This window comes from Dipteris shenzhenensis, chromosome 27, assembly GCF_047967505.1.
Source record: "Dipteris shenzhenensis isolate YYH24624 ecotype China chromosome 27, Dip_SZ_1.0, whole genome shotgun sequence".
Lineage (NCBI taxonomy): Eukaryota > Viridiplantae > Streptophyta > Polypodiopsida > Gleicheniales > Dipteridaceae > Dipteris > Dipteris shenzhenensis.
The window spans coordinates 46,402,867-46,427,733 of record NC_141622.1 but is presented as its reverse complement, the minus strand read 5'-3'; the positions used below and the strand labels follow the sequence as shown (position 1 = coordinate 46,427,733).

Genomic DNA, 24,867 nt, shown 5'->3' with positions numbered 1-24,867 from the left:
ATTTGATGTCCTTATCCTGGTGTTTGGCACCCGTTTGTTGTCTTCTTTCTTGCTGTCCATAAAGCCCAAATTCTTCTCGTGCATCCATGCATATGCTGTCCTTGCATTCTCAATTAATTGAGTCATAGAACCCACCTTGGTTTTGATGCAATAATCACGTAGCTCACTAGGAAATCCACAACAGTACCTCTCTATTTGCTCTTTCAAAGAAACATGCCTGTAAGAGCTCAATGGCAGCAAAACCTCTGGGTGTAATCATCAAGATTCTTGCAAAGTTTGTATGACAAGTCATGCCAGTGTGAAAGTACTTCAACTTCAAAAGTTGGAGTAAGCCAAGTAGAAGAGAACATTTGCTTAAATTCCAGCCAAGTAGCAGGTGCATCTCCATGAAGCATAAGGTTGGTGTACCACTTAAGTGCATTGCCTTTCAAAAATGTGGCGACCTTCCTCATCTTGGATGCTTCTGTAAACAAACCCCCAAGAAATGTAGCATCAAATTGTTGAAGGAATGTGAGGGCTTTGTACCTGTCCTGTACTCCATTATATGTATCAAACTTGACATGAGAACCACCATCCTTAAATTCTTTATATACATTTGATATTGGCTGTCCCAAAGATGGCTGTATATTTGCAGCATTCCCTTCACTAGGGAGAGCCATGCTTGGCTGAACATTAGGCATGGGAGCATATGCTGTGGCTTGCATGCCTGGCTGCATTCCCACATTGTTATACATGGCTTGCTTTCTATGCCCAATTGGCTGTGAAATAAACATAGCATCAAAGATAGAATCTGTACCAAAATATTCAGGTTGCTGCCTTAAATATGGCTGAGGTAGTTGAGCCACATTTATGGACTGCACATTATGATTTTGAGGAGTAGAAGTACCCAAACCACGGCCTTGTGCTGGCTGCTCATACTGTTGCACTGGCTGTACTTTTTGTACCTCTTTCTCAAGTGCTCTTTTGGGTGATTCCTTGAGAGGGAAGGTAAGATGGAGAAGTACAAGGGGGAGAGAGTGAGAGAGAGAGTGGTGACACAAAAGGTGCGGGTGTGAAGTGATGAGCCACACCACAAACTCATAGGTTTTATTAGGATTAGGTTTTTCACCCTATGACTGTCTTAAGACAGTCATAGGTGTCATATCTTTAATAAAGGGGTGGCAATGTGCCTTTACCCCAACAACCTCCCACCTAAAGGCCAATGTGCCTAAGGGGAGAAAAGAATAAAAATTACAGCAATATACAGTTACTGTATACAAGACCATAAAATAAGAGTGGTCTCATCCTAATCCCATGATGTGGCGGCAATGTGCAAACCGCTCTGTAGGCAAGCTCTTAGTGAGCAAGTCTGCAGGATTATCATCAGTATGCACTTTCACAAGCTCAAGTCGCTTGTCTTCCAGTACCTCCCTGATGAAATGATATTTCACATCTATGTGCTTGGTCTTTTGATGAAAGACCGGATTCTTTGCTAACATGATAGCACTCTGACTATCACAATGCAAGACTGGCATATCTCTTGTGATGCCCAAATCTCCCACGAGCCGAGTAAGCCATATTGCTTCCTTGCAAGCCTCAGTGGCTGCAACATATTCAGCTTCAGTGGTTGACAGTGCAACGCATTTCTGCAACCGAGACACCCATGATATAGCACCTCTTGCAAATGTGAAAATGTAACCGGTAGTAGACTTCCGGTTATCTGCATTCCCTGCATAGTCTGAATCTGTAAAACCATGCACCAATGCATCCTGCCTACCATAGCATATGCACAAGTCTTTGGTACCCTTGAGATACCTCAAGACACCTTTCACTGCTTCCCAGTGCCGCTTGCCTGGATTTGCCATATACCTGCTGATGACTCCCACCGCAAAAGCAATATCCGGACAAGTGGCAACCATGGCATACATCAAAGAACCAACTGCAGATGCATACGGGACTTTGGCCATTTCAGCCTTATCATCATCTGATCTGGGGCTGTTCTTACTGCTGAGTTTTAAATGTGGAGGCAACGGGGTACTAATAGACTTCCCCCCCTCCATTTTAAACCTTTTTAGTACCTTGCCAATGTACTCCTTCTGTGACAGAAACAAAAGTCCCTTGGACCTGTCACGAATAATACGCATACCAAGAATATGGTTTGCATCACCCAAGTCTTTCATATCAAAAGACTTATGCAGTTGTTTCTTCAAAGCACTAATCTCCTGCTGAGATTTGCTGGCAATCAGCATGTCATCCACATATAGAATGAGTAGCATCAAACTGCCATCCTTTGCCCCTTTGGTGTACAAGCAATGATCGGTCTCACAACTATGATACCCTTGGGACTGCATGAAGGCATCAAACTTCTTGTACCATTCTCTTGGCGCCTGCTTGAGTCCATACAAGCTCCTCTTGAGCTTACACACAAGCTGCTCTTTCCCTTTAACAGCATATCCCTCTGGCTGACTCATATAGATCTCATCATGGAGATCTCCGTGAAGAAAAGCAGTCTTCACATCCATCTGACATAAATCCATGTCCTCATGAGCAACAAGAGCTAACACTGCTCTCAAAGTAGTCATCTTGACTACAGGGGAAAAGATCTCATCAAAATCAATGCCCTTCTCCTGCTTAAATCCCTTGGCAACCAATCTGGCCTTATACCTCGGTAAAGCATTTGAATCCACTTTGACTTTGTAAACCCACTTGCATGGCAAAACCTTTCTGCCTGCAGGTAGCTGCACCAAGTCCCATGTATCATTTTGAAGTAGGGAGTCCATTTCTGACTGCATGGCTTTCTCCCACTTCCTTTTCTCTTTTCTTCCCATAGCTTCCTTGAAGCTGGAAGGCTCACCACAATCTGTGAGCATAATAAAATCAGCCACATTGTTGGCTCCTGGAACAAACCTGTCAGGAGGCCGTTGTACACGGGTGCTCCTCCTAACAAAATGTTCCGGATTAGGCTGCTGTCCAGCCTGTTCGTCATGCATGACGGGTGGCTGTACCACCATATCTGGCTGTTCTACAGCCCCATCTGCTGGCATATCCAGTGGTGCATCATTGGCAAAATTATCTGGCTGATTTTCAGCCTGTATACCCTCTTGAACAGGGTTATCTGCAGCAGCCTGCTGCTGCATATTAATGGGCATTCTTTGCTGTCAGACATCATCATAAACAACCCTCCTGTATTCCACAGGTTGCACGGGTTCTTTGTGTACACTATCCTCTTTAAAGATGACATCATTGCCGCGTATAATCTTCCGTTTAACGGGATCCCATAACCTGTACCCCATTTCACCTTCGTCACCATAACCCATGAAGATGCATCTGAAAGACTTTGGCTCCAGTTTGGTGCGCAGTTCTTTGCGTATATAAGCAAAGCACTCGCAGCCAAACACACGTAAGTGCTTATATGAAGGTGGCTTGCCAGACCACACCTCCTCTGGCACTTTCAACTCCAAAGCCTTGTTTGGCGACCTGTTAATAATGTGAACTGCTGTTTGCACGGCTTCTGCCCAAAAACCATGGGGTAATGCAGCATAAGACAACATACATCGAACCTTCTCCTGAATAGTTCGATTCATCCGCTCACTTACACCATTTTGAGATGCATTATGAGGGGCTGTGAGTTCCTGTTTAATGCCCTTAGCTTCACAAAACTGTACAAAAGCATGTGACACATACTCACCCCCATTATCGGATCTGAGGCATTTCAGCCTACGACCTGTCTGATTCTCAACTTGAGCGACAAACTTCTTGAAAGCATCTAAGGCATCGCTCTTATGCTTCAAGAAATTGACCCACACTTTGCGTGTGGCATCATCAATAAAAGTAGTAAAATACTTTGCACCCCCTAGTGATAACTGTGGCATCTCACACAAATCAGTGTGCACTAGATCAAGCGGTGCTCTATTCTGGGGAGTTCTCCTCTTATGAGGGGTCACAGAATGCTTGCCAAATATACAATGATCACAAGTAGGCAAATCTGAAAAAGAAAGAGACGGCAGATAACCCAAACGTGACAATTCTTGCATTCCTTTAACGGACATGTGTCCCAACCGGCTATGCCACAATGAAACCTTTGGCAGCTCGGTTATGGCAACATTATGATTACCTACACTGGAAACATAAAGAGGGTACAAGGTATCACTCTTATAACCCTCAGCCACTACAACCTGGCCATCAGTAATAACCCATTTGGAATCCCCAAATGTGGTGTGGTAACCACTGTCATCCAACAAGCCAGTGCTAATCAGATTTTTCTTGATTTGCGGCACATGGCGAACACCATCAAGCATAAATGTGCGTCCATCAGGGAATACTATCTGTATACTGCCAATCCCTGCAATCTGACATGCATAGTTGTTCCCAAGATGAACAACTCCATGAGTACCTGTGTAGGAAGTAAACCACTCCCTATGAGGAGTAACATGAAAAGAAGCACCTGAATCCAAGAGCCAGGTGTGCATGTCATGGCCATCAATAACCAAAGTATGTGCAATTACAGCAGAAGAGCATAAAACATCATGTCTGTCACTGTCACTGTCCTCTGCTGCAACATTCACTGCATCCAAGTCATCTGCCTTGGCCTTGCCTTTGCCTTTGCTTCCACTGCCTGCATCCTTTGCCTCAGCCTTCTTGGCTTTCTGATCCCGTATAAACTTGAAGCACTTAGACTTCACATGTCCCTTCTTGCCACAATAAAAGCATTCAATATCCTTTTTGCCACGGGACTGACTGCGGGATTTGGACTTACTAGCAGATCTCCCCTTCTGCTAAGTCCTGCCTCTATCCTGTACCTGCAAAGCATTTGAAGACTTGCTGCCCATATTATTTTTCCTGCTCATCTCCTCCATAAGGAGAGAGCTCTCCACATCAGCATACATAAGAATGACATTTGAATTTGACAGGGTGGTCTTGAAAGTGTCCCAACTCTCAGGGAGGGTACACAACAAGAAGGTAGCCTTAAACTCCTCATCAAGATTCAAACCCTGTGCAATCAGCTGTGTAAAGATGGCATTGAACTCACTCAAGTGTGAGGTCATAGTTGTACCTTCCTTCATGCGAAGATCAACCAGCTTCTTCAACCAATAAACCTTACTGGCTGAACTCTTTTGGGCATACAACTCTGCTAGCCTCTGCCATAGGCCATAAGAGGTCTTTTCAGCCTGAACATTGAACACAAGAGTATCAGAAATAGTAAGCATGATAGCTGCCCTTGCGGACAAATCAAGCTCTTCCCATTCATCATCTGCCATGTCAGATGGCTTGACACCCTTCACCCTTATGGGCTTAGAAATCTTCTTTAGCAGAAGTACATTCAAACACTGTTCTGCCCATAATGCATAATTGTGTGCTCCTTCCAATTTCTTTATGTTCAGAATTGAAGATTCACTTCCCCCTGATGCCATATCAGATAAGGAAAGTTCCTGACTCCCTGTAAGTCAAAAAATTACTGAATAAAGTTCTGATTTCTCAGAAAAAACCTGCTCTATCAAGAGCCAGAAGCACTCACAATAGTGCTGTTTTTTACTGTCAAAAGAATCTGCAGCAAAACAGTAAATTTCCCTCCAGTTACCGTACCTTCTGACACTGTACCGTGCTCAAATAGGCATAAAACAGTAATTTCAGAATGCTGCAGCTGTTCCACAGGTGCTTTAACAGTGCATCATCATCTGATGAAGCATAAAACACTGCTGTCCTGATCACTTCTCCCACCTCAGATGAGGTATTGCACTGATTTTATATGCATAAACCACTTGTCATACACTGTTTTGTTCATTGTAAAAGAGGCTCCAGACACTTCAGCCTGTCACAAACCTGCAACAGAAAATGGGACAAATCCCAAGCAACCACCCTTCTGACAAGGGGATAAAAGGCATCTGAAGGTCTCAAACAGTAACCCAAGTGCTCTAAAGCAAAATCTGGGCAAAAGCCCCTTGATTTGACACCTGTACCAAGTAAAACACACCTCAACACTGAGGTAGCATACAAAATGTAGCGCTCTCCTGGCACTTTCACCTGACAATGCAATGCATAAACAGCCCTGTGTACACAATAACAACACAGATCCCAACGTACAAACACTGAAGAGAAAATCTTTTGAGCACTGTCAACGATGGACAATTAGGGACCTAGTAAACTCGATGCGCCCTGGCCAAGCGTGGCTCAACTGAGATTTTCCAAGGTGTCGTACACAAAATATGACATGCAGAAATGTCACTGAATACACTGCGGAAACAAGACCAATGTGGGCTCCGTGGCTCCACACTGCCTCAAGGCATACACTGCATAAGCTTCCAGGCAAAAGCCCTTTGAAAATGTCACCCAAATGTTGAGAATCAGCATCTTCAGGCGTGGCCAGCCGACCAGCCCCCATGCAGCAAGGGGGGCCAGAGGGGGTGGGCTGGCCGACCAGCTGGTCGGCCCAGTTGGCCTGACCGACCAGGCTGGTCGGTCCAGCCAAACTAGCCGACTCCCTCCCTGGCCTGCCCTATAAAAGGGCCTCCTTCCCTTCACTTCCTCCATCACTTCTTGCAGCTCCTCAAGGCTCCAGCATACAGCCTGCTCCTGACCATCCCCTCAGAGCCCCCTCTCAGCTGCTCAGTTGGCTGCCCACACTCCCGCAGCAGATCTTGCCTCTTCAGGGCTCTTGCCTCCCCGCTCCAGGCCTCTACAGTTCCCTTGTTCCAAGGCTCCTGCCTCTTCACCCAGGCTCCTTCAGCCTCCTCTTCTCTAGGCTCATGCCTCCTCAGTTCAGGCTCCTCTAGCCTCTTCACTCCAGACCCCTGCCTCTTCGTTTCAGGCTTCTCCTGCCTCCGTGCTCTCAGGCTTCAGCTTTCTTGGTTCCCCCCCCTTTTTCTCTGCTTCAGTTCAGCCTCTCCTGCAGCTCCTGTTTTCTTATCTTATTCAGGATATCTTGTATTTCAGTTGCTGCCCTGGTTTAAGGGCTGATTTACAGCAGATCAGTGGTGGTACATTTTGTTATCTCTAGTGTTCTCTGTGTGGCTCTATAATTTCAGTTTGTTTGCATCTTCCGCTGCCATTTTAATATGGTATCAGAGCACCAGGTTACTCTCTGATCTGGGAACTTCTATATTGATGAAGTTGAAGAAGTTTGTCCTCGTCAGCAACTCTCCTTCCCACTGACTACAGAGCTCTCTTCTCCCCTCCCTATATATTTTTTTTGCTGCCTGTCGGCAGCCCTGTTCTAGACCTTGATCTTTTCACCAGCCCCGTTCTCTTCAGCCCCTTGTTGCTGTCCATTCCCTGTTTTCAGTTATGGCTGATGAAACAAAGGATTCTACTCCGGATCTTCGCGTATCCCCTATGTCCAGTTTCTTTCAAGAGTCTGACAAGCCTGTACGTATTCCCACTCTTCCTACATTTCCAGATGCTCGGCAGTTAGATGGGACCAATTATTCTCTTTGGAAAATTCAGATGGCGTCTGTATTGGAATCTTATGATCTTGCTGAGTTTGTTGATCCCGGGATCCCTCGTCCGTCACCTGAGGAGGAGCCACATGCTTCTCTTATCTGGGATAAATTGAATGCTCGTGTACGCTCGTTCATCTTTCTCAATTGTCAACCAGGGGTTCTCAATCATATCAAGCATCTTACTTCTGCACGTGCTATTTGGGAATTTCTTGATGGCATGTATCTTCGCGTCACTCCCATGAAACGTATTTCCTTGGAAGTTCAGCTTCGTTGCCTCGATCCAACTACTTCTCCTTCCATACGGGACCACATCAACAAAATGCAGAGCATGCATCAGGACATCCTCCATGCAGGCAAGGCTATCTCCTCCGAAGAATGGCTATTACTCTCTTATCTCATGTTATTACTGACAGTCGATATGCAGCATTCTATTCTTCTCTTATTACCTCTGGCCGCCTCAGCACCATGATCCATCACTTGGGAGGAACTTGTCCCCATGATGATGGATCAGGAGGAACAGTTCACTAAAACCTCTGATGGTTCTTCTGAGGCTCTTGTGGCCCATCGTCCCAAATCACGATCCAAGAATGTCCCGTCCTCTGCCAATAAGTCATCTCCTTCAGATCCCTCCAGTGACCGTCCTGCTCCCAAAGGTAATTGCAATCACTGTGGCACTCCTGGCCATTATTGGCGCAATTGTCCCTACCGCAAACACAAACGAGCTGACGCACCTCTGGCCGCTGCGGCTGATGCTTCCCTTACCCCTACTCCTGCATTTGTTCACCTTGAGCTCTTGAATTCGGTCCCCCTTCCTGCAGCAGAGTCATTGGCTCTCCATAGCTCCGATGCTCGTGAATGGATTGTTGATAGTGGGGCCTCTCGGCATATGACCCCCTCCTCCTCACTGCTCCAGGATCTCACTCCTCATTCTGGTTGTGTCTGCATCGGCGATAAGCACTCTATTCCTGTTCATTCAGAGGGCTCTCTTGATATTATTCCTGATGGCAAAGGGGGTAAACACTCTTCTCGTGTTCTTTATGTTCCGTCTCTCGGCTTTCATCTCCTTTCGGTTCATCAGATTTGTCAAAACAATATGAAAGTTGAGTTTGAAGCAGCCTCTGTCACCATCCGCGATCGTGCCACCGGACAGCCGGTTTGGACCGGCCATTCTACTAATGGTATCTACAAGCTTGTTGCCCTTCCCTCCCTTACAGGAACCTCTCTTGGCGACCTTTGGCATTATCGGTTTTGTCATTTACACATTGATGCTCTTCATCGTGCTTTCCGTGATCAGCTTGTCCTCGGCCTCCCTAACGTCGGCACTCGCCAAGGTCTCTGTCCCTCTTGCATATTGGGCAAACAACATCGCGAGCCGTTCGCTCATCATGCCTCTCGCCGTGCCACTGTTCCGCTTGGTCTTGTTCACCTCGACCTATGTGGCCCTATGCAGATTATGTCCCTTGGGGGAGCCTTGTACTACATGCTCCTTGTTGATGATTTCAGTCGCTACTCTTGGATCTATTTTCTTTCCCACAAGGATCTGGCTTTCAGTCGTTTCCAGACCTGGCTAGCCATGGTGGAAAAAGAATCCAATCACTCCCTCAAAATTCTTCGTGTTGATAAAGGTGGTGAATTCACCTCTCTCGAGTTTGATCGGTTCTTGAGTAGTCATGGTGTCAAACGGGAATTTGCCAACACAAGTACCCCTTCTGATAATGGTGTGGTTGAACGTAAACATCGTACCGGTGTTGAAATGGCTCGGACCATGCTCACTCACAGTCAACTCCCTCAGTCTCTTTGGGCCGAGGCCATGATGACCGCCATCCATACTCTTAACTGCTCTCCGACATCAGCAGTCCCAGGCATGACCCCTTATCAGGCTTACTATGGATCTAAGCCCGATGTTTCCCATTTTCGGGTATTTGGCTGTGATGCTTATGTTCATATTCCTAAATCTGATCGTGGAAAGCTTGATCCTAAGTCCCACAAGCTCTTATTTGTAGGCTACAACTCCGTCTCCACTGGCTATCGCCTCTATGATCCTCTCCGCCGCATTATCTCCGTGAGCAGGGATGTTCTTTTCGACGAGCAGGTCCTTCCGACATCCTCCGACTCTCCTCCTATTCTTGGAGATCCGTCCGATGCCCCGGAGCCCTCTCTCCCTCCACCTGCCTCGTCCCCCGGTACATCACCTCCTATTCTCTCTCCTCCGCCTCCTTCTCCGGCTCCACCCTCGTCTGCTCCTCCTTTGGAACCCCGCTCGGTACGTGTTCCGCGATGGCTCATTGATACTCTCCGCTCCTCCGGTCTTGAGGATCCCTACTCCGAACCACCCCCTGATGATGGACCTCGTCGCTCTCATCGCCATCTCCCACCGTCCTCTTCTGATCCCCTTCATGTCAATTATGCCCTTATGTCTCGCATCCTCGCCACTCGTGAGCCCACTACCGTTCCTCAGGCTCTGGCCCAGCCTCATTGGAAACAGGCTATGGAAGCGGAAATTCATGCTCTTCTTCGGAACCACACCTGGGACCTTGTCCCTCGTCCCTCACATCGTTCCGTCATTGGTGTCCGGTGGATTTTCAAAACAAAATACGCCTCTGATGGTTCTGTCGACAAGTATAAAGCTCGGCTGGTGGCTAAAGGCTATGCCCAACGACCCGGCATCGACTATGGGGAGACCTTTGCACCTACCGCCCGGATGAGCACCATCCGCACGATCCTCGCTCTTGCCGCCCACCATCAGTGGCCCATCTTTCAAATGGACGTCAAATCTGCATTTTTGAATGGTGATCTTCATGAAGAGGTATATGTGGATCAGCCGCCCGGCTTCATTAATTCTCGTTCTCCTTTCATGGTCTGTCGCCTTCGCAAGGCTCTCTACGGTCTCAAGCAAGCTCCTCGGGCCTGGAATCAGCATATTGATACCTTCTTCTGCCGCCAAGGACTTCTTCGCTCTCTGGCTGATCCCAATCTTTATCTTTTTCATGAAGGACAGCTTCATACCTCCATCATTCTTTATGTGGATGATTTAATCCTCACCGGGAGTCATACCAATCATATCCTTGCCATTAAAGTTGCTCTTCAAACTGAATTTGAGATGACGGATATGGGCCTTCTCCATTTTTTCTTGGGTCTTGAGATTTGGCAGACTAAGAGGGGGTATTTTGTCTCTCAGCAACGCTATGTTCACGAGCTCCTCGAAACTTTTCACATGGCTGACTGTCGGCCCATCACCTCTCCCATGGATCCCAACGCTAAACTCTCTGCTTCTGGGTCCACTGCTTATCCTGATGCCTCCCTCTACCGCCAGCTTGTTGGATCTCTTCTTTGGCTACTTAACACTCGACTGGATCTCGGCTTCTCTGTCGGCACCCTCAGTGCCTTCATGCAAACCCCTTCGCTTTCTCATTGGCAAGCTGCTCGACGTCTCCTCCGCTATCTTCAGGGGACCTCTACTTTCGGGCTCTTTTATGCTGCCGGTGGTTCCTCTCCTTCCCCGCTCACTCTCCGAGGTTGGAGTGACTCCGATTGGGCTGGCGACCCCGATTCTCGCCGCTCTACCACGGGCTATGTTTTCTCCTTTGGCTCTGCGGCTATCTCCTGGTCCAGTAAACGCCAACCCACGGTCGCCCTATCTTCCACCGAGGCTGAGTATCGGGCTATGTGTAGTGCCACCTGTGAGGCTGTGTGGCTTCGGCGCCTTCTTCTCGATTGTGGTTTTCAGCAATCCACTTCTACCACACTTTTTTGTGACAATCAAAGCTGTATTGCCCTTGCTCGCAATCCGGTCTTTCATGCTCGGACAAAACACATTGAAATTCAGTACCACTACACGCGAGAGAAGGTTCTTGACGGTACCATTGTGCTCCTATTCAGCACCACTTCCGACAACGTCGCCGACATATTTACCAAATCTGTTTCTCCTCCCCTTCTCCAACGTCATACCAGCTCTCTGGTTGTGCCACACCCTGGAGCTGAGAGGGGGTGTTGAGAATCAGCATCTCCAGGCGTGGCCAGCCGACCAGCCCCCATGCAGCAAGGGGGGCCAGAGGGGGTAGGCTGGCCGACCAGCTGGTCGGCCCAGTTGGCCTGACCGACCAGGCTGGTCGGTCCAGCCAAACTGGTCGACTCCCTCCCTGGCCTGCCCTATAAAAGGGCCTCCTTCCCTTCACTTCCTCCATCACTTCTTGCAGCTCCTCAAGGCTCCAGCATACAGCCTGCTCCTGACCATCCCCTCAGAGCCCCCTCTCAGCTGCTCAGTTGGCTGCCCACACTCCCGCAGCAGATCTTGCCTCTTTAGGGCTCTTGCCTCCCCGCTCCAGGCCTCTACAGTTCCCTTGTTCCAAGGCTCCTGCCTCTTCACCCAGGCTCCTTCAGCCTCCTCTTCTCTAGGCTCATGCCTCCTCAGTTCAGGCTCCTCTAGCCTCTTCACTCCAGACCCCTGCCTCTTCGTTTCAGGCTTCTCCTGCCTCCGTGCTCTCAGGCTTCAGCTTTCTTGGTTCCCCCCCCTTTTTCTCTGCTTCAGTTCAGCCTCTCCTGCAGCTCCTGTTTTCTTATCTTATTCAAGATATCTTGTATTTCAGTTGCTGCCCTGGTTTAAGGGCTGATTTACAGCAGATCAGTGGTGGTACATTTTGTTATCTCTAGTGTTCTCTGTGTGGCTCTATAATTTCAGTTTGTTTGCATCTTCCGCTGCCATTTTAATACCAAAAGCTGAGATTTGCACTCAGCAAAAGCATAAAAGTCCTCTGCAAAATCAAGGCATTACCTTCCCGAAACAAGATAACTGTGCAATCAACCACACACTGTGGTACTAGTCACCTCAAGCACGAGGGACACGAAGGTACTTGCTGTACTTTCAAAACACAGTTTTGAGAAATGAAAATGATCCTGAATGAAGAGCAGAGTGCTCTTTCTCCTTTTCTTTCTTCTCCCAAAAACAAAAAACTGCTGGCGTCCGTACAGTACGGACGCCTGTACGGAGTCCGTACGGCGGTATGGACGACCGTACGGCCGTACACGCGCGCTTGCGCGCCGCCCTGTACGAAGCCCGGAGGCTGTAGCAGCTAGTAGCTGCGCTCGGCGCCGCCCTGCTGCAGCCCGCGATGCCCCTTGCGCTGCCGCTGCAGCTGTCCCGCGTTGCCCTGCCCTGCTCGCAGACCTGCTGCAGCCCGTGCGTGCTGCCCTGCTCACCCGCGTGGGCTGCCGGTGCGCTGCCTCGATCTGCTGCCCCGCACTGCCTCGCACTGCTGCCCGAGCTGCTGAGGGCTCGAGGCCCGAGGGGATAGGTAGAGGTAGAGGGAGTGGGTAGGCAGGGGTAGAGGGGGAAGAGAGGCTGGCTCTGATACCAGTTGAGAGGGAAGGTAAGATGGAGAAGTACAAGGGGGAGAGAGTGAGAGAGAGAGTGGTGACACAAAAGGTGCGGGTGTGAAGTGATGAGCCACACCACAAACTCATAGGTTTTATTAGGATTAGGTTTTTCACCCTTAAGACAGTCATAGGTGTCATATCTTTAATAAAGGGGTGGCAATGTGCCTTTACCCCAACATTCCTCTCTTTTGGAAGTCACTTTCTGAGTCATTTTTGATGGCTGTCCCTCATGGGAAATTGATGCATGAGTGTGCGGTTCGCCATGAGAAGTTGATGCATGTGTGTACTCACTCTTTCCGTGCTTGTTCTTTGTTGATTTCCTCTTCTTCTTGGCATTTGTTTGCACAATCTGAGCCAAATTTTGAGCCAGCTGAGTCAAAGCAGTCATTGCACTTGCAAGCTGTGCATTCAACATAGTAGCATCATCTGACTCATTGCTAGAACTAGTATCACCGTTGAGCTCAGTTGTAGCTTCATGTGTGGCCTGCTCAAAAGGCATTTGTTGTGCTCCCTGCAGCTGTATACTAGCTGGATCATTAAGGCTTTCTTGCCTTCTCCTTTGAGGAGTTGTGGAGCTCTCTTGCTCAGGGGTACTCACCATGTTTATGGTTGTAATATTCAGCTGTCAAAAAGTGCAGCAAAGATATCCTTCCACCAAACTACCGAGGCCCACCTCTTGAGAAAGAGTGTGTGGTATCCCGGCAATGGAACCAATGTAACCGGCCTCTAATCACTCAGAGGGCAGTGGAACTAAACCTTTAATCACTTCAGCACTTATTTACAGCTCACAAAGCATATATCACAACCATTAACCATTGCATGATCACCATTTGGCATTTACCCATTTGTTCACAAACAAAACCACTGAAAAAGGGATGGAGGCTAGAATGCCCCTGCTCAACAGACATAGACAAGTGCATCCGATTGGCCCCAAACACCGTGGCGCCCCTTTCGGTATTTCTTTATATTTCACAGTGAAATGATTACAAGTTGCATTTGGGAGACCTTCCCTGCAACTGAGCACGCAGCCCCAATTCACTAAGCCTTCGCAAGGCTTTCAAGCATAGAACACCATCACATAAGTGCACTTAACCCATAGGCTCAACCCAAAGGCATTCTCTTTTCCGAGTGCAATTCCATTGGCTGTTCAGATGCAATCACACTGCACCCCAGCTGCACTCCCTTTGAGTGGTTTCCAAATGGGATTCACAAAGCTTTTCAAAGCTCCAAAATAAAAACAGCAAAGTACCCAACCAAAGAATGACTCATGTAGCAGTGCCTGGGCACTTGTGAGCCAAGAAAAAGGCGGCACACGAGGCCAACCAATAGCTTATGGCAAAAAGAAATTGTAGCAGCAAAATCACAACTCACCAAGCCTTGAAAACTCGAACCAAGTCCTCAATCGCCAAGAGGACATAGTAGCCAATGCCCAATTGCATTCTCAGCCAAGGAGGAGTGCAAAGGCATGAAGAAAGAGCATTTACAAGAGCCGACCAGCAAGAATTCTACTGAAAAATGCGAAAAGAAGCACTTTTGTCGCGAAGAAATGGGAGTTCTTGCTTCAGAGAGGAATGCATTGAGAAGGTTTTGGAGAAGTTTCATCGCCGGAAGTCCTCCAAAATTGAGAAAAACCAGTCAACCAGCGCGTGGGACCACTCGAAATTCAACAGAAAGCTGTAGCTTTGCAAGAGGAGAGGCCCAAGAGGCGGTAGAAGCAAAAAGGTCCAGAAAAAGCCACTTTTGCAAATTCGACCAGCAAAAGAAGTGCTCAGCTCTGCCCGTTCTGCCAAACGCACGGAGGGAAAAGCATATCACTACGAAGGGGAGGCAGAGGGGAAGCCATCGGGCCAAATGGAAGTCGAGGAATCTAAATGGGTGAGGAGTTATGAAGAAAAACGGAATTCAGCTGAAGGAGGCTGAAAAACCAGTCTAAAATCTCAACAAAGGGAGAAGATGAGAGAGAAAACCACACATGTGAAGTTTAGAAGACCCAGGAAGGTCCAGGAATGGCAAAGGAGCATGCAGAAGGCTCTAGAGCCACCTAGAACTCTAGGGGGGCCACTGAAGGTACATGGCCCTCTAGGGGGCCCATTAAAAATGCCACATCATCATTTCCAAACAACCACTCTTTTAATTCCTTGGAATGCCTTTGGGCCTAGGGATTAATTACGCTTATGTGCTAGGCACCATGCCGTGTTTAATTACACATTATTAAGCCCATGCTTGGACTTTTAAAACCAAAGTTATCACGGTCTTGTAGTACATTAAAGTACTTAGAATTTCACGCCCCCGTGACACTCTCCTCCCCTATCTGTGTTGAGGGTGACAAGCTTGCATCCTGATTCATTCTCAACCATATTCAGCCACCTCTTAAAGCATGAGAACACTTCAGATTTGGCTTTTAAAGCATATACCCAGCAATATCTTGTGAAGTCATCAATGAGAGTCATGAAATATTTGTACCCCCCAATGGCATTTGTCCTCATTGGGCCACAGACATCACTGTGCACTAGCTGCAATTTCCTTTGTGAGAGTTTTGGACAATTCTTTTGAAAAGGAAACCGATGCATCTTACCGAAAAGACAACCCTCACACACATGTTTGGAAACTGTGTGAGTTTGAGGTACATCATTTGCCATGTCCTGTGAATGTAACTTGGCAAGAGCTCTATAATTGAGACGACCCATTCTCTCATGCTAAAGATGAGCAACTGTTTGCAAGATGTGATGTGCTTGGAAGCACCACTAGCAAAATACCAAGACTGAGCATCATTAGCAGTAAAGAGTGCATCAACTTGGGAGGGATCAAATGAGCAATGGACAGCCCATGCCCAATCATCTTGGAGAGCATGTGCATGTGAAGCATCTGCTGGCTCGTGGGATTCAATTGCATGTGAGGCATTAACTGTCAATCCTGCTTTCTTTTTCTCCGAAGCAATGCGCTTCTTGCATTTTGAAATGTCATGTCCAGGCTTGTGACAATAGTTGCATCTTTTCTTCTTCGACTTATCTGCTGTATTTTTAGATGCATTGGAGGAATTACCACTGCTAGGCCCATATTTAGGCTTGCCCATAGGCTTGGAAGCCTTGCCTCTTCCTGTCTGCTGTGAAGCAAATGCATGATCAGGAATAATGACTTGTATATTAGCACGACTTCGCTCTTCCTGTAAAAGCAAAGTGACAAGCTGATCAAAAGAGTAGTGCTCTGGATTACCCATGGCCACTAATCGAATGGTTGTGGCAAACCCTTGATATGTATCTGGCAGTCCATTCAATGTGGTACTAACAAGCTGAGAATTTGGCACCACCTCATCAATTTTGGAAAGTTGTTCCATGATGTCCTTGACCTTTGTCAGGTATGCATCCATAGAGTCACCTTCATTCATACTAACTTCCTGCAATTGCCTTCTTAAATATGCAACACGTGCCTCATTGCGAATCTGATAAAGAGAAGCCAATTTGTCCCAAGCATCCTTTGCTGTCCTGCAAGACCGGATGTGTGGAATAATGATTCTCCTGCATGATAAAGCTATAAAGGAATGTGCATTTGCATCTCTTGCGCAGTAGGGGCAGCCACTGTAGCATTGGCTGGCCTCATCTCAATCCCAGAAACAATATTCCAAAAATGTCTTGCAACAAGAATATGTTTCATGAGATAAGACCACATCGGATAGTTGGTGCCATCCAACTTATCATCTTTATGAAGAATGCCAAATAGATCATGATTGTTTCCAGCCATTGCAAATGAGATACCGTGGAAAAAAGAGACCTGAAAACACAAAAGCCTCAAGGCTATCACTGCAAAGAGCTGGCTGTCCAAAAATGACAGCAAATGTCTTCGAGTAAATGTTCTGCAAATTTCCAATCCAAATCAAAGGGCAAATGCAAATTTGACCCAAATGTGACTGTGTCAGGCAATGTTCATAGCAAAAAACAGCAAATCTGGCGAAAGTCCCAAATTTAATGAGGGCAAATAGGCCAAAAAGAGGGCAAATGCAGAAAAGCCCCAAATTTTGCTGAGATTTTTGCAAATGTGACCCAATGTCTTGCAAATGTGACTCAATATCCTGCAATCTGATCCAAATGTACTGCAATCAAACAAGAAATTGCAGACAAAATCCCAAAACTCCAGTGTTCTTGCAAGAAATTGCAACCAAAAGAGGTGAAAGGTATTGAAAACCCCAAATTTTGCCAATGTCCTGTATATAGCTTTGCACGTGCAAAGCCTGTACGGAACTCTTGGAACAAGTACGAGATGTACGAACAACTGTTCTGTACGGACGGTACAAATGCACTTGTACGGATGTACGGAGTAGGTCCAATGTACATCGTAAGTACAACGTACGAAGCAGGTATGATGTATGACACAAGTACAATGTACGGAGAAGATAGGTAGCTGTACGGCGGCGTAGGTACGGAGCAGGTACGTGATTGCACGGAATGCATGTACGGAGCACAGGCACAATGTACGGGGCTGTACAGAAGGTGTACGACACTAGTAGCATACAGACGTCCGTACAATTGTACGGTCTGTAGGTGCAAATCCGGGGGTTAGGAGACAAGTCGAACCAAGCTCTGATACCACTGTAGGAGTGATGAGCAAAAAGGAGCAAGTACAGGAATCGATGGAGATAAGCCGTCACATCAACTAGATTAGAGAAAAGAGTCCTATGTGGCATAAAAGGTACTAAAGTACTAGAGTGCCTATTACTATGCCTACAAGGCACATACCAGGGCCCATAGGGCATCACTAGAACCGGGAGAAGATGGCCTACAATCAATCGATCCTTCGAGAGAGAGAAAGAAAGAAAGAAAGAAATGTTTGCAAGAGACCTCGCGGCCTATGAGACAAAGTGCAAAACCAAAAGGTAGCTCATACAAGCCACTGAGGGCTGAAACAAAGGGCTCACTAAGACCCTTGCTGACAGCTAAAGTGCAAAACTAGTGAACAAAATACCATAGTAGCAAATAATAGAAGAGCTTCGGGTACTCAGAGCTAGCGCTCCAAGTACATGGTCAGGTTCCATATATCCAGGCAACTTGGTGGCTCTTTGATGAGATGTAAGGAGCTCTCGTATCTGTGTTTGTCGAGCTGTCTCTCGAGGCAGTGGAGGGTGTGGTCTCCTCGATGTCTGGATCTGGTGGGCTACGTCAAGGGTGATCCCTCGTGGCGGCACCTTTGAGGAGGGCTGAAATAGACTGAACCTCGATCGTGCATGCTCTGGTCCCTCTCCGTGTCGCACGTGGAGTGCGTGTCTCTTGTTTGGCAGTATCTTGGTGGACATTCCCACAGCTAATCCATGATGTTCTCATCTCATCAAGCTCCTCTCCCTTAGCCTCACTGGCAGCTGACTCAGATGCATAGAAGTCTATAACAAGTGTCTGTGCTCTGTCGATCTCGGTGACCTATGGCATCAATCCCTGCTGCTCTCTGGTCTGTTGCATCAGTATCTCTCTCTGTCATTGCATCTCAATCAGATAGAGCCCCACACAAACCTGATCCGGAAAATGGATCAGCCGTGTAAGTGGGCCAAAGCCATGCCCCTTCTGAAAGAGGCAGTGATATCGTCCTCATATATCATAGTAGATTGGGAAGATACATAGAAAATGCTCCTCTATCTCGATCTCCTCCATCCGGCATAGTGTGCAGATCCTCTGCTCTCTGGGTATGCCTGCAACTCTCCCTGCCTCGATCCTCAACTGATGTGACGAGACTCGCAGTTGACCGATGACGATCCTCAATGCATGTGAGACTCTCCAGGTACTAAGGTCTGATGACGAGACCATGCTCTGAGACCCTCAGGAAGTGGTCATGGTAGAACTGGATCTTGGTGGGGAACTCCTCTCCCCCCCAAGCCATAGATGTGTGGAGTTGGAGAAGGTCCAACCGTATGATACGGTTGATCTCATCTCGGGTGGTGCATCCATGCTGTACTGAGAGGAGGGAAGTCTATCCATTTGAATGCCATGACTACCAAATCATGTGGATACCTGTGCGTACCATGCTGTATCAACACCGCTCTTTTCTAGTCGCCTGGAAGACTCCAATGTGTGTGTGTGTGTGTGTGAGAGAGAGAGAGAGAGAGAGAGAGAGAGAGAGAGAGAGAGAGAGATGATATCATATGTTAGACTTCTATTAAAGTCTATGGGATTGGCGATCACTACTCTCTCATATAGTTGGTATGTGGCCTCTTGGAGTTCTTGAGGGACTTTTAGCTTTTTCAGCCTTTCTCATTGGCTTTCTTGAAATCAAAGAAACAGTGCTTGGGATGGTGACCTGACTCCCTGTTCCTCCTTCCATCTACTGATTTTTTACTGAAGGATAGTGCCATAGAGCTTTGCCATTATAGACCGCTCACCATGATTGTCTGATAATTCTTTGCCATCTTACTATCACCCCCTTTATGCCATATTTGTAAGCTTGGTAAGCATTTTCTTTGTCTTGTCTCTCCCTATGTTAACATTTCGTCTGGAGCCTTTCCATTAGCCAACCTTTTCAAGCCTTTACCCACGTCTTCCTCGGTTATGATTCCATGTGCTGCCTTGAGAGTATGATTGTGGTTGCCTTTCTCTTCCCCATCCCTTTCCTAAAGGCTTTTGACAAAGTGTATCATGTCTTCCCATTCTGCTTTCCTCTCTCGAGGTTTATTGCTGTGTAATTAACTTTTTGGGATTTTGTTTTAGTTCCTCAAAACTCTTGATCTGTTTGCTCTTGAGAAATATCATTTTTTTGTTCCTTACCGCCTGTTTATATGTTTGTGCTTTTACTTTCTCTGCTGTGTTTGCTGTTTTCCTGGTCATACCAATGATTGCATGGCATTCCCGTACTTCCCCTTGCTTTTAGTGAAGCACTTTTGGGCTGTTGACAGCAACAATCTGTTATGTGTTTGCTTATTTCGTGATATGTAGAAAGCATCTGACCTTGTCGCCTCTATTTCCCTTTTTTGTAATCCATTCTTAACCTGGGAGGTGGTTTGATTTATGTTTTTTCACAGCATTACTTGTCGCCATTACACTTCCCTGTGGTCAGACTCAAGGGATTCATCCCAAATCTTGATATAGTCAATCATTTGTTTGCATACGGGCTTGTGATCACATCATCGAGTGGTCTTGCATGTGTATCCTCCTATGTTTTGAAAATTCAATGTGGCATTACAGATTTGCAACGCATAGTGTGAGTTGTTGTTTTCCCTTATGGGTGATTTCGCCGGCAACTTTTGATGTCCTTTTCCATCCTATTCTTTCTTCGTTGTCCTCATCCGCTTCTTCCATCCATAGGGGTCTCTTCCCTCCGTTGTTATGTTACCTTGCATTGTTCCTGCTCGTGCATTAAAATCTCCTGCAAGAATAATTCCATTCTCTTTAGAGAACCTGGCTAGAGAGAGAGAGAGAGAGAGAGAGGGAGAGTTTTGCATCATGCAATGCAAGGCATTTCATAAATTTGTTCTGATTTAGCTGGCACCATTTGATTGTGTTGCAGAGAACTTTCGGGCACTTTGCACAGGTTTGACTTAATGTTTTGTTTATTTCTGTTTCTGCTGCATAATTCAAGGATTCAAATTTAGAATTAATTCCAGATACCATCAATAAGAAACAATGATTGAGGTCCACAAGAAGACAGGTAATTGTATCAGTCTGCTTGTCTGCTAGAAAAGGAATTTCCTTGTATGCATATCAAGACATGTGCGTTCCTACCATGCGAGGGAAGCAGGGGAAAAAGGAATTGGAGCAAGTCGAAAACCACTTCATTTCAAGGGCTCCAAACTCCATCGTATTATTCCAAGTTTCATGATCCAGGGTGGGGACTTTACCCTGGGGGATGGTAGAGGTGGGGAGTCCATCTATGGTGCGAAGTTTGCAGATGAGAATTTCAAGCTGAAGCACACTGGTCCAGGTGATTTTAACATCGCATCTGTTTTATAACAAATCTTGACCTTTGCCCTCAAAGCGCAGCATTATGTGGACTCAAAAAAATGGTGTTTTAGTAGATGTTTATTAGGGTTTATTGTCACTAAATGGTGCAGACTTTGTCATCAAAACTTTCCACTATCCAATCTTTTTCCATTGCCTAAAACTTAGGACTATCTGCAACTGTGGGTTTTGTAAGGCTTTTTCCTCGCTAACCTTGAATGGGCCTTTCTTAATTAAAATCATATCACAGAATTTAAAAGTCTTTCTTCTTATTTTTGTGTATTGGCAACTCGCATATATGCAGGTGCACTATCAATGGCCAATGCTGGTCCAAACACAAATGGATCCCAGTTTTTTATCACCACTGTAAAAACAAGCTGGTGGGAAGCAAGTCCATTTGTTGGCACACGTTTTTTTTGCAAATTTGCGCTATCCAGAGCTATATCTAGATTGTAATTGTAATTTTCTTTGGTTTGTAGGTTGGATGGCAGGCATGTCGTTTTTGGAAAGGTCTTAAGTGGCATGGATGTAGTGTATAAGGTGGAAGCGGAAGGTACACAAAGTGGGACTCCAAAGAGAACGGTAGTCATCGCAGATAGTGGGGAACTTCCCCTATGATATTTCCGTAACAACTTGGGTGCTATGGTGGATCAGACGACACCTAGTGTGGACTCCAGATGACTTACAAATACGAGGAGGATTCATTTTACTGGTTTCAATCCATTTCACAACCAAGAAGGGAGATTAAGAACTGAAAATATTAGCTGATCGTAATGGTGGGGAGCAATTGTTGCTCTTGACAGATCCTAGCAGATCTTACAGTAGGTCAAATGAAGCAAACTTCCAAGGTTTTAGCAACATAGGGTTATACATTAATCTTAATCTCTTTATCGAGCCACAGAGACGTATTGAAAGTTTTATTTAAGGCTGCCAAAATCACGATTCATTGGCAGAGATAGCAAGAGGTAGTCTGCATTCTGTCTGATCATTGCCTGAAATCAATTTGTTATTGGCTGGCTTTGTGACTACTCATTTACCTTGTAACAGATGGTCTTGCTAAGATACTTGAAAGGTTATTGTTTTCCTATTACTATGCTTGGGTGGGGTGATGTGGATGGGATACTTGTGGTAGCTGCATTTTGTTTTTTATGTGGATGCGATGACATGTGAAAGTTGATCCTTTTATTAGGAAAGGCACGTAAATGTGATCTGGAAGTTAATTTTCCTAAATGATTACATTCACTTTTGAAGATTTACTTGGGATAATATTTTAGGCTTGATTAAATGTTACAAATTTACATGAGCATTGCTGTCAATGGTAAAATTTCATATACTCCTCCCTTACACATCTCGTTTGTTTTTATTGATTGTCATGGTATTCTGTTTGATTCGCAGCTTTTTACAATTGGTTGTCCTTCCATTCCATTTTTGGCCAGTGAGGCTGTTTGAGAGATGATGTGACGTTTGATAAAGCTTATCGCATTATTATTCTTGGCTATGCAAGGCAACACAAACATAATGCACTGAAAATGGCACTCATTGGCTTCTTGTTTTTTAACCTCTCAATTCATGCTTTTAGTATCCATAATTTTACTGTTATGGTGTCTTTGGTCAGAATATTCATTTTATATTTCTATGCTTTACATCAGCCAAAATCTGAATATAGTGAGACTTTCTAGAAGGGTTTCTTGGGGTGCGATTTTTGAAGCATTGGAGAATTTGGTGATGGCAATGTTGCATTAGCAAAGCTTGTCAATGTACATAAATGTTCTCACATAACTCAAAATGCTAGTTGAATTAGTAGGTGATTAGAAAAAGGATGTTTAAGAGCGTCTTGAATATATTCTAGTCGAACATTTTAGGTGGACAAATGGATTCAAGCTGGCTGGAAAGCTACTATGCCTTTGAGAAAGCTTGTGAGCTGGAATGTAAAAAGTATCTCTTTTATGCATTGGTTATGCCCATGGTTGAAACTAGTTATAGAGGCCTTATTGAGGAAATGTTTGTTAGTGTCATGGGAGCATGCATATCACCGCTCAAAATATGAGTAATATACTTACAATATGCTTGCATTATAAAGACTATTTCCTTTGCACCAAGAGGACAGTACTTGGCCTTACCTTCCGGAGTGGATTCGGAAATTTGTGATGCATACAAAGAGCATGCATGTCACCGCTCAAAATTTGAGTGATATACTAACAATATGCTTGCATTATACAGACTATTTCCTTTGCACCAAGAGGACAAAGTACTCAACCTTACCTTCCGGAGCAGATTTGGAAATTCGTGATGCATATAGTTGATTTTATATGGATAGGCTCACATTAGTTATAATATAAAATGAAGGACGGTGTGCTACAAGCCTCACACCCACTTCTCGTTCAGAGAAGTATGCACACTATGTGATTCGGTCACAAAATAGTATGAATAGAACTCCTTTTTGGAATGTGATGCCTATTCAAGCATCATAGAGAATTTAAAGACTATTATCTGAGGCCATTTAAGCATTTTTATTTTCCTCTCCCAATGTGGCCATACCTAGCCTATGGGAGCATACATCGCAAAGGTTATGGAGACAAGATGTCATATGTTGGATCACTAGACATGCAACATGTTTTCCACCATATACCGATTTGTAGAAGTTCTGACTTGAGGAATGCCTATTATAGGATTAATCATGCCCCCTCTTGCATGCCAACCAATGTCGGCAATGTGAATCTCACCCTATAGCACAAGGGATTGTGAAAATGCACCAATTCATTGTAGAGCCATTGTTTCTATAACCCTTGCTCAAGTTGTTTTTTTAAATATGTGATGTGCGCCACCTTTGGCATCCAAGGTGTGTTTCTTGAAGAGGTGGAGTGTGGAGTGCATCAACGAATTTTAAAGTGGTTCTTTCAACAATATCATAGGAAATACGTTGGTAGTAGTATGAACAATTTCGAAGCAAATATATTGGTAGTATAATCAATGCTACTTTGTTTATCTTCTATGCTTGTTATTCTAAAGACAAGATGTTGTCAATTGATGAAGAGATACTAGGTTAGAGGATCTTATTGCCGTAGTTACATGGGTTAGACAAAGGGTGGCAAGCTCGAAAGAAGCTTTGTTAGGCAAAGGAAAAGAGCAAGAGATTGACTTCATTGATCTCATCAGTCCATGTATTTCTTTTCCAATAAATCTTCCAATCAAAATGGCAGTCACAATGTGATTCACCTTCAATATGTACTACCTAAAAAGTGGGTCTTTTATTATGCGAAATGCATCACAAACGGTTTTTTCCGAAACTGTCCCAATAGATCCATTACAACATAATTGTTGCAAAATAGCTCATGGCATAGAAATCGCAAATAAAATTAAGACAACATAGTGAGGGAAAAAGCTTCAAGCAATAACAATACGATGCTGATCATCATTTACTAAAGCTATGCGATCGATCACTATCTTATATGCGATTTTGCATGCAATGCTAATTATTGCAATTGTTGGGATAATTCTTCGAGTATGCGATGTAAATTTTGTACATAAGATAATATGTGTGACTATCAAAATTCGTCCAATGAGATACTCAAGCGATGTTAGACTGTAGTTTGGTTCCAAACTATGACTTCATTGCCAAGTTTGTAGAAATAAAATTTTAAGAAGAAATATTTCGATAACATTACTTGATTGAGCACCTTATATGTTGGACTATGTTTTACGATGGTTACATAGGAAAACCTCTAGGATAGCCACAACCACTTCCATGCTCATACTTCAAATGTTAGCACTCTCCTTGTGACTCGTTCTTTAATTAAGTTTAAAGATCTTGGGACAAAGATTCCAAAAATGATCCTAGATCATATTAATTACCTTTTACCGATGCAACACTAATTTTTTATCATCTCAATGCCTAAGACTGTTGTGATGCCAAAAACTTGGTTTAAAAAATAAGCATTCATAATACTTATGTACATTTGGATACACCACATACCGTTGAGCATTTACAATAATATGTCTAATGTCCTAGAATGAATTCCAACCATTGCCTTTATCAAGACTCAATTATGGTAATGATAATAAATAGAGAATCTAAGGCAACCCAAGAGAAGGCCAAAGGAAGGTGAATAGGGAGCCTATGAAAGAGTCTGGTAAAAACCACTATGACAGAATTGGATTTAGTGATGAAG

General features: G+C 45.2%; 1 protein-coding gene across 3 annotated transcripts in view; it reads left to right on the top strand.

Moving 5' to 3' along the window:
* The window catches only part of LOC147884393 (peptidyl-prolyl cis-trans isomerase CYP19-4-like), a 45,232-nt gene extending 23,444 nt beyond the window's left edge, over positions 1 to 21,788 (top strand). For all 3 annotated transcript variants that reach the window (XM_087398243.1, XM_087398241.1, XM_087398242.1), the window contains 4 exons: positions 20,268 to 20,291; positions 20,499 to 20,681; positions 21,003 to 21,078; positions 21,178 to 21,788. In XM_087398243.1, coding sequence (XP_087254369.1) covers positions 20,268 to 20,291; positions 20,499 to 20,681; positions 21,003 to 21,078; positions 21,178 to 21,316 — 422 coding nt within the window. In that variant the 3' untranslated portion in view covers positions 21,317 to 21,788. The remainder of the gene's footprint in view (positions 1 to 20,267; positions 20,292 to 20,498; positions 20,682 to 21,002; positions 21,079 to 21,177) is intronic.
* The last annotated feature ends 3,079 nt before the right edge of the window (positions 21,789 to 24,867 follow it).